General features: G+C 44.4%; 2 protein-coding genes across 2 annotated transcripts in view; both read left to right on the plus strand.

Annotated features, from left to right (window-relative positions):
• LOC114619740 (aldehyde oxidase 3) overlaps window positions 1–3020 on the plus strand; it is an 81773-nt gene extending 78753 nt beyond the window's left edge. The window contains exon 35 of the mRNA XM_028765649.1: window positions 2635–3020. Coding sequence (XP_028621482.1) covers window positions 2635–2688 — 54 coding nt within the window. The 3' untranslated portion in view covers window positions 2689–3020. The remainder of the gene's footprint in view (window positions 1–2634) is intronic.
• A 10127-nt stretch (window positions 3021–13147) lies between these two features.
• Window positions 13148–18518, plus strand: part of LOC114619795 (aldehyde oxidase 4) — a 70280-nt gene continuing 64909 nt past the window's right edge. Inside the window, exons 1-2 of the mRNA XM_028765719.1 lie at window positions 13148–13201; window positions 16653–16710. Of these exons, the coding sequence (XP_028621552.1) occupies window positions 13148–13201; window positions 16653–16710 (112 nt within the window). The remainder of the gene's footprint in view (window positions 13202–16652; window positions 16711–18518) is intronic.

Consider the following 18518-nt stretch of genomic DNA (forward strand, 5'->3'; position numbering starts at 1 on the left):
TGTATGTGTGTGTGTATGTGTGTGTGTGTATGTGTATGTGTGTGTGTGTATGTGTGTGGTATGTGTGTGGTATGTGTGTGTGTGTGTGTGTGGTATGTGTGTATGTGTGTGTATGCATATTTAAGCCATTAGGCTCATTCCTCTTCAGGAGTCAAGAGAGAACAGGGCACAGTGAGATACACGTTTTATTTAACAATTATGACCAGACATTGACAAAAACAAGTCTATAGCAAAGACTCCACCTCATGAGACTTAGAATGTAATGATATATGTTTAACATGAGAGTGGATCAAGGGGACAGTGCCAGACCAGACATGGCACAGGGGAGGCCTACAGGTGACAGAGATAACATCTAGCTAATGGATGAGTGCCAGGCAAACAGGCAGAAGGAACAGGAACTCCAGGTAGATGGAAAATTAAAGCAAATACAGAGCACAGGAGAAAAGCATCAGGAATGTCTCAGAGCCCAGATGGTGTGGGTTTCCTGGGGGGGAGACCGAGCAGAGGGAAATCTGGAGTGTTAACTGGGACGGAAGCCTGAGCTAGAACAGAGAATCATAAATGTGAATTGGGTTCTATCCTGAGAGCAGGCAGACCTTTGAAGGTCATGTGACCGTGAGAATGAGATGCTCAAGTAAGCAGCCTAATAGATGCTATAGCATGAGTTAGCCCGAGAAAGATCGGCTGGGAGCTGTAACTATAGCTACAGTCAAGAGGTGACAGTCTTGAGCATGACAAAGCTAAGGGCATTTGAAGGAAAGGAGTCATTCAATCCCTGTCATTCAGTGAAGGAAAGATGGCAGAGAATCCAGGCCAGTCTACCTGGGGTGAGTGGAGGACCGACAGTGCTGTCTCTCATCAATAGGCAGCAGGGAAAATCCTTCCAAGGAGAGTGGCAAATTCACTTTAAGACTTGCAGCAGGGTAGTCAGTCAGCCAAAGAATTTTGCCAACAAGCAACTAGCCCAGAATTGACAAGAGGGCAGAATTCCAGAGAGATTTGTGAGTCATTCATTAGTACAAAGTAGTAATTAGAATCTTAAAAGCCCATCATTTACCTGAGGGCAGAAAGCAGAGACAAGAAAAGGGAAGGAGAGAGAGGAAGAAGCCAGATGGCTTTGATGGGGACACCAGATGGGCAGGTGGATCTGAGGGAGGGGTGAGGAATGGCAGGCTCAGTACTGTGACACGGAGGTCCCCATATCCTGTGCACACTGGATTTCAGCACACCTCCAGGGAGCCAACAACCTTCCCAAACACAACACACCTGCCGGCCTGAGAACCACACCCTCATACACCCTCACAGATGCAGGTGCTCCAGACCCCCCAAGAGCTTTATTACCATGCCCTCCCCTGACCCCCCCACCCCCTACCCCCCAGCAAAATCCAGCAGTGCCAGGGCTGAGTGGAAATAGGAAGTCCTCTCTCTTTCCATCCCGGACCCCATGCTCCTTTCTACAACATTACAGCACAGATGGGGCTGCTGGCCTTTGTGGGCAGGGAAAGTCACAAGAAGTGTTTATACCCAACACTCAGGAGACTGAGGCAAGGTGATGGTCATGAGTTAAAGGCCAATTTAAACTGCATAATGAGGCCCAGGCCATCTTGAGCTAAATGACAAGCCCTTGTCAAAGGAAAAGAGAAAAAGAATAGGAAAGGAGAGGGGAGAGGGAGAGGGATTAGGGGGAGAGGAAAATAAGGACCCACCCAAAACGATTTCACTCACTTTACACCCACCTGGAGGGTGAGAGACACGGATGGGTCAACACGGCGTGATCCTGGGTAAATCTCATAGAAATTTGTGTTTTAACATAACAGTTACAAACAACTGTGGGGTTGGCTTTGCACCAACTTATATCTAAGTAGTGCCTGCTCTGCGCAGGTAGGTTCCACTGACTCAAAGACCTGCCCTTCCAAACTCGTGGATGAAACTATGTTATCTTTAAGAAAGGGTAACAGAGTTCCCTGAGGACTGTATCACCAGCAGTAGGTCTCCCGGGTGAGGACAGAGTATTTGCTACTGAGAAAGGACTGTGCTGCCTTCAAGGTGTCCTTTTACAGGGCAGGCAGGCTGAACCTAGGAGCAGGTGAGCAGATGCATTGGGGAGGCCCAGGGCCTGGCTAGCACCATGCCTGAATGCTTGCCTGGCTAGCATCATGCCTGAATGCTTGCCTGGCTAGCACTGTGCCTGAATGCTTGCCTGGCTAGCACAGTGCCTGAATGCTTGCCTGGCTAGCACAGTGCCTGAATGCTTGCCTGGCTAGCACCATGCCTGAATGCTTTGCTAGAGTTCCTAACCCCATCACTGAATGAGCTCTATAGCAAATCCGTGTGTTTTACAGTCTTGAAAATCAGCTTCCTGATCAAATCCCCCTCACTTTCCAAGTCAAGGAATTAGATATTTTTTATTGATCTAAACTTACTTAAATCCTGTTGGGAAAGAGAAAATCTATGCCAATTAAGCAAATGAATGTGATGAATAAATAAGTTACATGTTTTTCTGAAAAAGAAACTATTTTTGCCGATTTTGCCATCCATTAGTTACATGAGTTACTTTAGAGTTTTTTCTCTTTTGTTTTCAATCTGAATTCTCTCACCTGTTTTTGTTTGTTTGTCTTTCAACTGTCTTTTTAGGTTCCGCAAACAGATTCTAAGTGCTGTAAGCCGTGGTCCATCCCAGTTGCCTAATGCTTGGGGTTCGAGTACAATAGCAGATATTCGGATGGACTTAAAGTTTCAACAAGTCGCTAGTATAAACAAACATCTTTATCTAAAATACATAGAAAATTAGAGGCAATTCTTAAATTTTCACATATATAAAATCTTGTAATCTTTAATCACATGCACTATAGGCAATGATGTTTATGAAACCTCAGCCAAAGATCATGTTTAATTCAGTATACTAAGTGGAATTTTCCACTGTGTGAAGAATTTCTGTGCTGAGTCTACAGAGAAAGTGACTATCTATTCTCGACTATATGTTCCTATTCTGAAAAAAATAAATACAACAGAGAAGTGAACAGCATTCTGTGATTATTTACCTATAGTTTGTGAGGTTCCAACATTATGACGCTGTATGTAAACTGATTTGGTTTTATTTATCATTCTAGATTAGATGTACAGTTTAGGAGTTGACAGTCTGCACCCAACTATGAAATGAGGCTTCGCTTGCTTGTTTTAATGCACACATTTGCTGGAAAGTCCCTTGTTGTTTTTTTTTTTTCTAAGACTCTGTTTCCAAAGATTCACTGAGATGCTACATATGGCAGAGTGGCCTCTAAGATGACCCATGGGAGGGCAATTTAGGAAAACTGAGGCAGCAGCTTTAGAATGTCAAAGCAGCAGTGGTGCCTGGCTTCCCCAAACAAATCTGCGCTGAGGTGAAAGCAGCCAGCTCACTGCAGCCACTGTGCCTGTCAGTCAAGTCCGGAAGGCATAAGCACTTAATATTTTGATATTCACAGCATATTCAAAGTTGTCCAGTCTAAAATATTCTACCGTGTGCATAATACTCTGTAGTTTTTATTTGTATGAAAGCTTTAGTGGCTGAGACGTCGAAGGAGCTGATTTTGCATGTGGCGTTGCCTTAAGTCCAACCCAGTAACTCCGATCTGAGCTCCCACTCGTCTCTTCTTTCCATTTTGGGATACCTCTGCTTCCTACAGACACTGTCTCCAACTTGGGGGCAGCCAGTGTGAGGGTCGAGTAAAAAGGCAGTCGATTTGCACACAGCACAGTAATAGTTCTTACTCCTATCATCATTTGAATTTTCTCACTTCTTAATCAGAATTATTAGGTATTTATACACTTAGATGCACAAAGAAAATACTGACTTTGTTAATTGATGTTTTAGCTTTATTATTTTCTGAATAGTTTTTGCTTTGTCTTCAAGAATATATAAATTCCTGATTACTCTCTTGATATGTTTTTTTCTCTTCCTTTTGACATGGATGGTTAATTTTCTTTTCTTTTTTTTAAATCATTGGGGTTTAATAAAAAATATTTAAAGTTGTTATATTTCAGGGGCCAGAGAAATGGTTCAGTGGTTAAGATTACTGTCTGCTCTGGCAGAGAACCCAGATTTGGTTTTCAACACCCAAATGGTGGTTACTCCATTCCATTCTAATCTGTAACTCCCATTCCAGTGGATCTAGCACCTTCTTCTGGACTCTGGGGGCACAAATATATACATGCAGAAAAAAGACTCATATATAAATAAAAATAAATAAAAATTAATTTTAAAAACTATTTAATTCACTCAGAATATGGTAGTAGTTGAATCTTACGGATTTCAGAAACAGGTTTTTTGTTGTCTTATTTTTGTTTGGTTGGTTTGGTTTTTGACACAGGAACTTAACTATTTAGCCCAAACTAGCCTTGAACTCAAAATCACTCTTTCTTAGCTTCCTGAGGGCTAGAATTACAGGCATGTACCATCAAACATAACTGTGTCGTTTATTTCTCTATAACTTTATGTTCTGTTTTCATTCCTTATTTGAATCTAAATATGTAGAAATTTTATTCTAAAACATTTCTGTGGCTATACGTCTTGTTTGTTTGTTTTCCATTAAGTTCTAGTGCATTATATTGTAGTCACAAAGAATCATTTTAAAAGGGAAAATAAAATAAAGAACAAACTAGGGTGGAGAGGAAGAAGAAGGGGAAGGGGAGGGGGAAGGGGAAGAAGAGGAAGAAGAGGAGGAGGAAGAAGACCCAGAAGAGTGAAGATACAACCAGAAAGAGTAAAGGAAAGTAATGAAGGTAAGACACAAATGAAGAAGAAGCAAAGGGACCCATGGGCTGTACAGAGCAGAGGACTGAGTCACAGGCTCTGGCAGCAGGGTTGTACAGAGGGCACGAGAGTGCAGCAGTGTTGAGAGACCAGGAGATGCAGGGAGGGAAGGGCACAGAGCCACAGAAAGGCGTGGGAGCCTGGGAGGGGCCCACTGTATCTTTGTTGTGAGGACTGAGAAATGCCTTTCTCCTCTGTCTGTTCTGCTGCTTTAAGTGCTAGACTTAAGCATGGCTCATCACTTTCTGTGCCATCCCATCCCATGACTCTTCAGATTCTTGGTTAAATTTAATTACCTCTATATCATTCCTTAAACTGGAGGAATAGATTTCAACATGAAAAGCACCAGGTGCCTCACCTGAACAACTTAATTCAGTCACATTGAGTTCCCATGATGGCCACTGTGGCATTGTGTGAGAAATGTGAAGAGTCACCAACCTCTAAACACCTTAACTAAGCCCACCTGTGTGCACCTGCCTTCCTGAGCAGCAACCGTCTGTTCCTGCTTGGAAATGACTGAGTGGCCATGGTAGCAACCACTGTCTAGCCAGAAGAAACCCTCGTGTATCCACCATGTACCTACTTACAGTATCACACTGATGGGAGAGAGTAGAAGATGGGGCTGACCCACTTGCTGGACCTTTCCTTCATGGAGACATTGGAAACTAAAGTTTTCCAATATCAAGGCACTCATCAAGCCCAAGGCCCTGCTACATAGTGATTCCCTGCAGCCAGGTTGCTAAGGTTTTACTCCTGCCTCCATGACTAGAGTATTACTTTAGTCAAGTTACTTAAACTCTCTGTGCCTCCATTTACCTGATCTGTAGAAGAGGACAATATTAGTACTTACCTCACCAACATTTTTTTTTTTTGAGATTTAAATGGGCTGGTGCCTAGACAGTGCCTGGCACACACGCACATGGTGAAAATGACCTCTTACTGATGTTTAGGCATCCTTATGTTCACAGGGATACAAACCTGCAGAGTATAGTACGGGGTGCTTGGGTTAACTCAGCCAAGTATCCCACAGACCTCTGGTTAAGTTAAAGCAGTTATCCAGAAATGCACAAAACAAATTGGAAAACAATAGTAGGAAACAATAGTAGAAAATGGCTGGGAATCCCGTGTGTCAAGACTCCTCAGCCAGAGAGAATATAGGCAAAAGCTGATACCAGTGATAGATTTCCCTGAGGAAAATGGGTCAGAGACATGGGTCCATATTGGCTATATGGAAGAGGCACCAGTAAGGAAGAAAAAGAAACTAACAGCAAACACATTAAAATCTTTACCATAAAGATCTCATTTTACTATAGACTCAGTTATTCGTTTCTAAAGATATTCAATTTATAAAATCATAAGTGGGTTATCTCTATAGTCATAATTAAGCTATTGTTTTGTTACTGGAGATGTGTATGAATCATGCAGAGGTAGACCCTGCCTGGACATTGTCTAAGAATTCATACGAATGTCACTGCAAGCTAAGAAGGAAAAAATGAAGGTGGTCAGTGAGGACAATGGCAGGGGACCTTCAGCTCCGGCAGTCAGAGAGGTAGCCTTTGAGAAGGTAATGTTTATGGGAAGAATAAAGGGCCAAGCCTCACGAAATAACCTGGAGATGTGATCTCGAAATTACTAACCGACTCGTGGAGGGTGGGGGAGGGGAGCTCTCGAAGTCGGGACTGTTGGGAAATACATTGGGCAGATTACAAATTAGTGTGGCAGTTTTACCTCATCCGAAGCTGAGGATTTGGGTTTAAGTCTGTGGATAAGAAACACTGCAAAGATTTCACCACTGAGTTAAACCTATCCTAATTATGAATGGTTCTGCACTTGAGTGAGGAGCAGGATTTGGCCTAATTAGAAGGCAAGATGGCAGAAGATGGTGGTGTGTGCTGGGGTCCCTCTTAGACTCTCAGCACTTTTGGTTTTATGGACCCCTAATCCCTGACCCCCAACCCTCACAAAGGAAAAAAAAAACTAAAAATTCTATCTTGTGGCTCCTCTGGTTACAAAGTAAATCCAAGAAAGTCTATGTCTTGGTGACATTAAAAGATCAGAAATTATTTTCATGGACCCTAAAAGTGAGCATGTCATTGCTGTGGAAGACTAAGAGAAACAGAATTGTGGGGACCTGGAGAGAAGGGTGGGAGGAACCTGGAGAGAAGGGGGGGCTCAACTGCTGGTGAAATCCTCTTATGAAAACACACAAGTGGCCCTCAAACCAGCACTCTGGAGCCTCAGGAAGTATCCTAGTCTCCGGTCAGATTCACAAACCTACAGATTCTTGTTCATTCCAGTTTGGTTATGGAATTATTCCAGAAAATAGTCTGGAAACCCAAAAATAATGTCACTGTGTTTTCCAGTTTCTACATCCCTTGAAGAACACTCACTGAGATCTAAGGTGTTCGTCTTAGTTAGGGTTTTACTGCTGGGAACAGACACCATGACCAAGGCAAGTTTTATAAAGGACAACATTTAATTAGGGCTGGCTTACAGGTTCAGAGATTCATTCCATTATCATCAAGGTGGGAACATGGTAACATCCAGGCAGGCATCGTGCAGGAGGAGCTGAGAGTTCTACATCTTCATCTGAAAGCAGCTAGTAGAAGACTGGCTTCCAGGCAGCTAGGGTGAGGGGTCTTAAGGCCACACCCACAATGACAGACCCACTCCAACAAGACCACACTTTCTAATAGTGCCACTCCCTAGCCAAGCATATACAAACTATCACAGTACTGTTCATGGTAAAACTCCTAACCCCACCTGCTTCCTCCTAAGTCCCATCCCTGCAGTTGCCCGTTCTCAAAGTCTCACCAATCCATCGTACCTTGACTCTCCAGTTTTCTTGAGGTTCCTCTTCACTCATGCCCCAGATTGCTCCCACAAAGAAAGTTGTAGTCAGCAATCCAGGAGGACCAATGACCTCCCTGTCATGGACCTTGTCATAGACCCTTTCGTGACAACAGGAGAGTGGCTGAGGACATGAGCAGCCCCTTAGTCTGCCCTGTCACAACCGCAAACTCTTAGACTTTAAAAGAAGAGCCTGTTCCTACCACAGAAATTCATAACTGGTCAAGAGCTGAAAGAAAGTCACTGTTGAATACTCAGCCTTGAATGAGAGGCCTCCATCATGCCCTCCAAGGTTTAAAACACCAGGGAAGGTTTAAAACATGGTGGGAAGAATGAAAGAGCTAGAGAAAGTGCAGGCCTGGCTTTCTCACTGAGAAGCACCATAGTTGCTCTGATAACCTGCACAGAAGATTGGGCCGTCAACCTTCCATCATGGAGAGCCTGGAGTTCCCAAGGCCTGGTCCTTCCCTCAGGGTCTATAGACAGTTGATGGTTTCTGAGGATGGTGATTTTCTTCAATCGTGTAGCCACTGGTAATTGCCTATGCTTCTGTAATGTAGCCCCTCATTCATGCTCCTGTAACTAACTCTAGTTAAACTCAGTCAGAGAGAGGAGAGGAGGGAGAAGGCAGGGAGATCCAGAGAGAATCGTTTGCTGCACAGTACAGTAAGAAACAACCTTTGCTATGCCGGGAGGTGTGAGGAGCTGACAGAGGCACAACCGTAGGTGAGCTAGCGGAAGACTATGAGCATCCACCCTGCGCACACACCCAGGAGTAACTAGATCTTACCATTCTGCCCAGCTCTCCATATGAGAACCACTCTGCTCTGCAGGTAGGTGATGCCTGGCAGGGGGATGAGAGAATTCCCCAACCAGTCAGTTGTGGAACTGAAGGTTCCATTCTTACAGATGAACTAGAACTGAGAAAGCCCCAAATCCATTACATATTGTAAGGTATGTCTGAAAGCTATGAGAGTATTGTTTAAAGGAAACCAATACCTCTGACAGTTGCCTCAAGAAGCCTGTGTCATAGCCATGTTTCCTCCTACACTGTCACATATGGACAAATGTTAAATGTTTGGACAGGTGCTGATTTCAGACTCTGGTTGGCGGGCCTAGGCTGAGGTCTCCAGGCTACCAAACTGTCTTCACAGTGAGGGTAACTTTCCCATCAGGACAGAAAACAAGACTCGGCTACACTAGCAGTAGAGGACCTCAAGAACCTCCAAGTTCAAGCTGTAGTTGCAGGTTTCGTATGACAGGAATGAGCCACTGTTGTTACGACCTTGAACTAAGAGCCCAGGGCTCGGGCAGGGCGCTGCGTGACAGAGTCTTGCAGAGCAGCTAGTGCCCTAGATGTACACGTTGCTGACCATCATGGAAGCACCACTATGCCACCTGCTTGAAACAAGCATTGAGAATGCTTGACTTTGAAATTATCCACACATCTCAGCAGGGTCATGTGCTGTGTCCTCTTATGAGCTGTACTCCGGCAGTGGCAAATTGAGCCAATCCAGCCAGTGACTGGGAGTTTCCAACCTCAAAGCCTCTGGTTTAGAAAACTCATCAGATAAAAGGGGGATGCATTGTCCTGACATGGTTTTAATTTATTTATTTATTTACTTTACATCCCAACCCAAACACGGTTTCCCCTCCTCTCTCCTCCTCTCCCCCCAGTCCTTCCCTCCTCTCCCTCTCCCCCCTCTCTCTCTTTCTCTCTCTCTCTCCCTCTCACACACACAAGTTCCATCTCATGCTCCACCTGTTCTGCTGTGTGCAGAGCCCCAGTTCCACACACCTGGAGGGAAAACCAGCAGAACAAAAATTACCCAACAGTCCTGAGAATGTCTGCCTGAAGCACTCTGTCCAGAGAGCCTGACTGGTCCTGATGTCACTGCCAGAGGCATCAAAGGCTTACTTATTTGGCCTGAGCCTGTCTGTCCTGAGCCTCCTCTGGAAGCAGGATGGGCAACAGACCCTCCTGACCTCACAGGGTAGGCAAGGCAGTTTCAGGAAGCATGCTTAGCTATCTACAGTGTTCTCTTGCCACAATGCAAATGGGGCTTTTTCTTAGTAGATTATCATCCCCAAGGAGTTTGTGCTAATACCATTGATAAGCTGGTGATGAATTAAGTCTGCATCTCTGGTCCAGGTCCAGAGACTCTTGTTGTCTAGATACCTGTATTCCACTGGCATGCACTCTTAGAACTCAGAAAGCCAACTTAAACTGTCTAGATCCAAGAAACGGTTTTGATTCCTTTTCCTAAACCCAGTGCTGTCACCCTACTCTCAGCTTCTCGCCTCAGCCATTGTTACTGCTTGACTCGGTCCTCTTGTCTACTGTTTACCCCATTCTTATCTAATCTGTCACTGATCCAGTTGGATATGTCCCCAAATTTCATACAAAAGCTATACTCTTCTCTTTGTCCTTATCTCTGTTTACCACTTTGCACCCTATCTAAATTATCGTAACCTCTATGCTGGGGTGTACAGAAATGGCTTCAGAATTCTTCCTCTATACAATAGAATAATAAGAATTTTTGTTTTGAAATTGATTGTATTTATGTGTATGAATATGTCTCTGTGTGTCATATATGTGGCATGTATGTGTCATATGTGTGTCACGTATGTGTGGCGCCCACAGAGACCAGAAGAAAACACCAGATCTCCTGGTGCTCCCCTAGAGTTAAAAGTGGCTGGGAGCCTCCTCATGTAGGGCCCACAGTTGGGTCTTCTAAAAGCATAACAAGCATGATTGATCTCTAAGTCTATTCCCCAGCTTCACTTTTTAAGGCTGTTTCTCCAGTCTCCCAGCTAACCTTGAATTCACCATGTAGTAGAGATTGACCTTGAACTCCTGATTTTCTTGCCTCCACCTCCTGAGTGCTGGGATTACAGGAGTTTGCCACCACACCCAGTTTACAGAGTGGTAGGAGACCAAACTCTATACTTCATGCATCCCAGGAAAGGACTCTATGAATTGAGCCCTAGCCCCAGCCCAAGAATGGCTGAATTCAAAGCACACCATGTTATATCCTACATGGAAACTTTCTGGGACTTTCCTTCCCACCTAGTTCTGAACCTTTGTCTCACCCCTGCATCTCTGTCTCAGTCTCACCCTGCATCTCTGCCTCACCCCTGCATCTCTGCCTCACCCCTGCATCTCTGCCTCATCCCTGCATCTCTGCCTCACCCCTGCATCTCTGCCTCACCCCTGCATCTCTGCCTCACCCCTGCATCTCTGCCTCACCCCTTCATCTCTGTCTCACCCCTGCATCTCTGCCTCACCCCGGCATCTCTGTCTCACCCCTACATCTCTGCCTCACCCCTGCATCTCTGTCTCACCCCTGCATCTATGCCTCACCCCTGCATCTATGCCTCACCCCTGCATCTATGCCTCACCCCTGCTCTCCTCAGGTACCCTGTGCTTCTTTGGCTATAACATGCCAAGTTCACATCTTCTTTGGAGGCCACTATACTTTCTCTTTTCTCGTACATCCTCTTGGTAGGCGTCTCCTTTGTGACTGCTCAGACAAGACATAGTCCAGCCCTCAGTACCTCAAAATTAAATTTAAACCTCTTAACTGTGTCTCCATCCCCATCTTCCACACTACTGTCCAGCTCCTGAGGTTACACCGTTTCTTACGTTTCAAATCTCTGACAGGCAAGGAGCACTGAGCAGAAGATTCCAGGAACCACTGAGGCAGCAGACAGAGGTGTATACAGAGGGTGTAGTTGGAACTATGAGCCTGGTGACAGAAGGCTGGATTGGAATCTGGCCCCAGTATTGGAGCATCTGCTCTGCTCTGCTCAAGACAAAAGGAAAACAATGTAGCCTTGAATATCCAACAGGTGTCACATCACAGCGTGTGCGTGTGTGTGTGTGTGTGTGTGTGTGTGTGTGTATGCGCACGCATGAGTGTGTGCATGCTCCAGTGTGTGTATGTGTGTGTACTCATGCATGTGCATGTGTGTGTGCACATGTGTGCGTGTGTGCAAGTGTGCATGTGTGCGAGTGTGCATATGTGTATGTGTGTGTGTGTATCTGTGTCTCTGTCTGTCTGTCTGTCTGTCTCTCTGTGTGTTAGTCAGCTGCCGGGCTCTACAGCGGGTCTCCTCTCTTTCAAAAGCTGACATCACACCCAATGGGACATCTGCTTTCACCATGCTCAATAGCACACACTATCCTGAAATGCAGCCCATCACCCACTGCTCAAATCCAAAGGACTCCCCTCCCTATAAGCAGCCTCAGGATGCCTCTCTTGGTGGCCCCAAGATGTTCAGAAATTAGCACAACTGTCCTGGGCCTCACTTCCCACCAGGATTCTATTATATCTCAGAAAAAGTTAAAGCTGCAGGCTCCAAGGCAACCCTGCTCTTCAGGCAAGTCACCTAAGATCTTGATATCTCAAAGTAATGGTGGTGGTGATGATGGTGGTGGCTGTAACGGGAGTAAGGGTGAGGAGGATGGTGGTGGTGGTAGTGATGGTGATGATGGTGGTGGATGGTGATGATGATGATGGTGATGATGATGGTAGTGGTGATGATGGTGACTGTGATGCTCTCCTGGGATGCTCCAGAATTCCCAGTCCATGAGATCAGCCTCTAGCCCACAGCAAATCTTTGTGAATATTAGTGGTTTCGAGTAAATTTGTACCTAGGGTATTGCTGAGCATGAGAATCCTAAAATAATTTGATTTCTTAAATCCTCAAATTTGGGGAGGTGTAGACAAGTAAGTAGAGAAGAGGTTAAGACCAGACAACGTACATGCCGGTTGTTATAATCAACCTTTAAAGACACAGTTGGAGGCTGGAGAGGTGGCTCAGTAGTTAAGAACACTGGCTGCTCTTCCAGAGGACCCAGATTGGATTCCCATCACCCACATGTTTGCTCACAACCATCTGTAACTCCAGCTCCAGGAAATCTAATACCCTCTCTGGCCTCCCTGAATACCAGCCACACCTGCGGAGCACAGACATGCATACAAAATACCCACAAACATAAAATAAAATGAAGTAATAAAAGATTAAACGTGCACTTGTGGTCTTTCATCACATTCATGAGAGAATCTCGCTTTGCTTACTTGTATTTACTTATACAAGAAAAACGAGAGACAGAATCAGTCTTGCTAGGGTGGACAGCAAGATCCTGCCTTACAGGCTGCTTCATTTTTATGGTGTAATCTTAATCATCAACTCGAAACTCACTTTTGATATATGAGCCCCCGAGTCTAAACTCAACATGAGGAAACCAGTTTTAGACTTCAAAAAGCCACGTGGATTCTTGACTCATTTGTGCCAGAAAGAGAAGCAGGTGCTGCTGCCAAGCCTTTGTGGGCCAGGCAAGCAGGGCTGACTATAAATCACCAGTGCTGGGCTGTGCCGCCGGCTTTGGCTCCCCAGGGACTGTAGGTGCCCAAGATACTGCTCTGCTCTATCTGAGATAGAGGAGCAGATACACTTGTCAGTAGGGCATTTGTTTCAAATTTGTGCTTCATTGACACCATGCCTTCCATTTCCGACTCTGACCCGCTGATTTTTTTTGTGAATGGAAGAAAGGTAAGTTTCTGGCATGACTAACGTGGCTTTCCGTTCACAGAGGGCTTATTGTTCTGCATTGAGGCGCGTCTTCTAGTTTTTACCAGTGACACAAACTCAAATATGGATCGTCCATTTTTGGCATCAAAGATGAAAACGTGGGATATCTGCTTGCTTTTCATTCTCTCACTGGAAACAGTAAGAAAAAGAACACGTTATTTGCTGTGTAGTGGCCAGCGTGAATTCTGACAGGGCAGCATGCTGCAGCGGTGAACGGCTGGCGGAATTTCCTTCTGTGTTTGTTGGAAATGAGCCCCACCTCGGTTCGCCAATGCCCTTTTAACAGGAGAGAGACAGGACACCAAAGAAAACAACTACAAATGACTCTCAGTTGATAGTAATCCCTCAACCTAACCCATCACCCTGGAAGCAGAAGCTCTCCAGGCAGGAAAGGCAGTAGACAGCCATTCTCTGCAGATGACTGGGCCAAAAGATGTTCTCAAGCTTTTTCTTCAGAAGCAAAACAAGCGCATGGGAAGTTCTAAGAGCTTTATAGTCAGAATTCATATTTTCTTGTGTGTGACACTTAGCAAAAAAAAAAGAAAAAGAAAGAAAGAAAGAAAAAAGAAAAACCTAAAAGCTATTTTAGTAATTTGTCGTGGTTCTTATTTCCCATACCTTGGTTATTGCTAAGATTTTTTTAATGGAAAAAAACAAAGCTTTAATAAAGGCAAAATTTCATAGCAATTTTTCCAGTCAAATAGTCAAAGAAGGTCGTTTCTTAGAACACTGTGAACGTGTAAATACTGAATGGGTGACAGAGACCGACAGACAGATGGAAGGGAGGAAGGAAGGAGAGGAAGGAAGAACAGATGGAAAGCCAGGTGTAGCAATCTGGGGGCACCTGAAAGAGCACAGGACATTGGAAGACCTAAAGGTCCATCTAAGGACATCAGTGCTGAGGACGAGTCTGTGGGGAAACAGCCTTTGCTGATTTATCCTTTAATGTCATTTAATATTTTAATGCTCACATACACACTCTCCAGTCTTTGATGTGTAGGTGCTTTTGGACCATTTTATCTTACTTATTTCTAGGACAAATTATAAAAATGTCAAAAGGGGCCAATCTACACAAGCCTGAAGATGGTGTGGTAGCCACGACTGGTTATTTTGTTTAGACCGAGGGGCTCAGTTTGACTGAGGCAGAGTCCATTAGGGCCCATCACCCCACAGACTTCCCAAAGTGCTGCTTCTGTTTCATATGTTGCGACTCTGTCTTTTCTGTGCCTCTCAAACATGTATCTTTTCCACCTACTTTTTCATGTATCCACTTAGAAATGCAGGTGTCTCCTTGAGACAGATGTGGTATTTGTGTGCCTGCACATCTGGATTCTGAATTTGAGAACAGTGGTATAAGGTGCAAACCCCTTTTGTTTTTTGTTTGTTTGTTTGTTTGTTTGTTTGTTTTTGTGACTCTGCACTGGTCTTGGGGCGCTCCTCTGTAAAAAAGTTACCTCATCAGCGCTTGGCTTTCCAGCTGATCTTTCATGGGTTTATCCCAGTGATGGGGACACAGGCACCTTTCAATTCTCCCAAGTCCTTCCTCCAAAAAATGCAGCATGAGCATCCTTCCATCTGACTCCTCGCCGGAGTTGGTGAGAGGCTCTGAGATCATAGCAGGGCTATTCCGTAGGTCCTGCCTGGTGGTTTTTCATAGTACAGTAGAAACTGCATTCCCCACATCTGGTGGAATGCCAAGTGCTTTTCTCTGTAAAATATCTGACTACTCATACCTGGCAACCAGGTGCTTACTACAGTCTGACCCCTTATGCTTTGCTACTGTCCTGATGTTGTCTCCATGCTGTGTGTACTTTCACATTGGTGATTAGAGTGGCCTTGCTCCCTCTTGATGTGCTTAGTAAGAAGAGATTTGCTTTTCACACAGTTCCCGAGATCTTTTTCACACAGCTGGGGATGCTGGCTGCTCACCACTGGATCCGTAGTTGGCAGAATTTAACCTCTACACTTCAAATATCACCCTTCTTTTGGAACCCATCATACTCTGTGCTCTTTGGACCTGAGACAGACATGACTCAGGACAGCAATGAACCCATGTGGCAATAGCAGGCCTGTGGACAGGAGGACTGAAAGTACAGTATTTACCAGGAAGGATGCTATAGCTAGAAATCCAAGCCTTGAAGTGTCACCAGGCCTTGATCCCAGGACAAGGACAATAGGCATTATCATCCCCTGCCGCTATCTTATTCCCTGCTTGTAAACTATCTCCATGTTCTCCCAGCTGGAGTGTTAAAGAACATGAGACTTGGGTTCTCTGCCTCTGTAGTACCTCTTCTCTTAGGCATACACACACACACACACACACACATACTCACACAGAGAGAGAGAGAGAGAAAGAGAGAGAGAGAGGGAGAGGGAGAGACAGAGAGAGACAGAGAGAGAGAGAGACAGAGAGAGAGAGAGACAGAGAGAGAGAGACAGAGAGAGAGAGAGACAGAGAGAGACAGAGACAGAGAGACAGAGACAGAGAGAGACAGAGAGAGACAGAGACAGAGAGAGACAGAGAGAGATAGAGAGAGACAGACAGAGTCTGGAGTTTGGGTGTTGGGCTGATCTCTACATTGGTAAATTTCTGAGAACTTTAGAAGAGCTGGGTATGTGAGAGGTGGGGTGAAGGAATCAGTACCGTTTGCCTTGCTGAAGGTCCTGTATTCTCAGTACAAAGCTGCGTGGAGGACAGTGCCCTCTGTCTGGGTTCCCTCCTATCCCGCTTCCAAGTTAGCTATGTTCTAACTTGATTTCCCTATCTTGCCCGGTTGCCCCAGCAGAGATGCTGGCTGGGTTCCTAGAGGCCTGGGGGAAGCTGCCTTTCCTCTGTGCCAAGGAACACCTGGTGCTCAGGTGAGGGTGGAGCCCTGATGAGGGCCATCTGGCTTTCCCTCACATGCATATAGAGCTGAGAAGCAAAGCCCTGGTCCTGGGAGCATCTTCTCTGGCTAACTTATTTCTACAACTTTCTTTTTTTTTTGTTGTTTTTTTTGTTTTTTCGAGACAGGATTTCTCTGTGTAGCTCTGGCTATCCTGGAACTCACTCTGTAGACCAGGCTGGCCTCAAACTCAGAAATCCGCCTGCCTCTGCCTCCCAAGTGCTGGGATTAAAGGCGTGCGCCACCACCACCTGGCTTACAACTTTCTATGACTATGAGTTATCCAACTCTTCTCCATGTATCTCTTCCTACCCAGTCCTTTCCAGGTAAATGCTTGTCAAAGATGATAGAAAATTCAGACATTGAAATAAAACTTCACTGTTTCTTCAGACCTTTGGTTCCAAGAATCACTAAGAGATTTCTGTAAAGTTACTCACATTATAAATATGTCCTCCACACAAAGGATTGGATTGCTGTAACCAATGATGACCTCTTCCTGCAACACCTTTCCTTGTTTCACAATATAGGTCATAGAGAAGACCCCTGACCCTGAAGTGAATCTACTGTTCTACATCAGGAAAGTTCGTATCCTTTAACTGTAATGAGAAGCAAACAGCTAAAAATCATCAGAAGGGCTAAGGGGTGGCTCGGTGATGGAGAGCACTTACTGTCCTTACAGAGGAACTGAGCTCAGTTCACAATATCCACATCAGACAGCCCATGACCACCTGGAAATTCACAGCTCCAGCACCAAGGAGACTCCATACCCTCTTTAGGTCTCACCAAGCACACACCACAGACAGACAGACAGACAGACAGACAGACAGACAGACAGTAGGAGGAAAGAAGGGAGGGAGGGAATAGAGAGAGCACATATTCATATATACACATAAATAAAAATAATAAAAAATAAATCTTTTTTATAAGAATGGAAAAAAAGCCACCCATATTCCCTCTAGGTAAGTGACTCTGTCTTCAATTCATGGAGTCTAGTTGGAGTTCAGAACAAGGATGTGTGGGTTCATGTTTTATCTATTGTATTTTTTATAGGACATTTTATTTATTTACATTTCAGATACCATCCCCTTCCCCCATTTTCCCTCTCTAGAAACCCCCTATCCCATCCCCCCTCCTCCCTTTTGCTTTTATACCATTTTAATTACATGCATATATTAAGGTCAGTTCTAGGTTGAGGAACTAGCAATACAATAGATGCAAATAGTCAAAGAATAAGCAAGACAATAAACACAAATATTCAAAGAACAAGCAAGGCAATAGACAAAATTCCGTAAACACTCCCATGATCACTGTTTCTAAGGGCTTATCAGGATGACCAAAATATCTGAACCTACTTCCCTGTCCTAATCCAAAGTCATTTTTATGTCTGAAGCCTACTTCTTTGTTCTAGCCTAAAACTTAGATTCCTGCCTGAAATTACTTCTTTGTTCTAGCCTAATGTCAGATTCCTGCCTGAAGTTCCACTTCCTTATCCTTGGCCAATGTCATATTCCTGCCAAGCAGCCCATTTCCTTGTCCTTGGCCCATGTCAGATTCTTGCCAAGCAACCTCAAAAGCTCTCCACCTCTCACCCTTTTTTATTTCATAAACAAGACTGAGCCTGTCTCAGGTTGTTCTGCCAAGAATGCCTTCCATACCCATTGTGGAATATGCATTATCAAAATCAATGCAGGTTGGTAAGGCTCTGTGCAGAATCTTACCCTTCCTTGGCTTGTCAGCCTGTTAATTCAATAATTCTGTCTGGGGGTCCATTTTCAGTTTCAAGCCATGTACTGTGGCTGCCAACATGTTGATGTTGTTAAAGACGAGCTTTAAAAGGATGGGCAGGAATAAAAGTATTCCCAAGACAAAAAGGGCTAAAATGATCAAGCTATATATGCCATTCTTGAAGCTTGACCAAAACAGAAATACTGACCTCAGGCCATGGGTAATTTTATCAGCAGTATCTGCCACATCAACGCTCAGCAGAGCAGTATTCTTTAAATTCATAAGCTCGCTATGCAAAGTTAAAACATCCAGAGAGGTGTTAGAATTACGCCAAATACACTGCAAGTGTCTTTAAAGTTTTTCCTAATTATAATGACTACCACTGTAAATTTTAGAACTAACACAAATCCAATGGCATTTGGCATGACACCCAAGATGGCTCCTTACTCTTAAACTCTGAACCTTCTTCCAATAATTTGAATAAGATAAAGAGCATCAATCCGTTGTTCCAAATGCCTATCTAAATCCTCTTGAATATTCAACACATTAGTAGCATTGTTTGCTCAATGATTAACAAAAGTAGCTGTCTTAACTTCTTGTGTCACAGCAATTGCAAAAGCAGTGGTGCTAGCAATTAATGTAATTAAAGCTGTTATACCAGCAACAAT

This window comes from Grammomys surdaster, unplaced genomic scaffold (assembly GCF_004785775.1).
Source record: "Grammomys surdaster isolate TR1022 unplaced genomic scaffold, NIH_TR_1.0 165, whole genome shotgun sequence".
NCBI lineage: Eukaryota > Metazoa > Chordata > Mammalia > Rodentia > Muridae > Grammomys > Grammomys surdaster.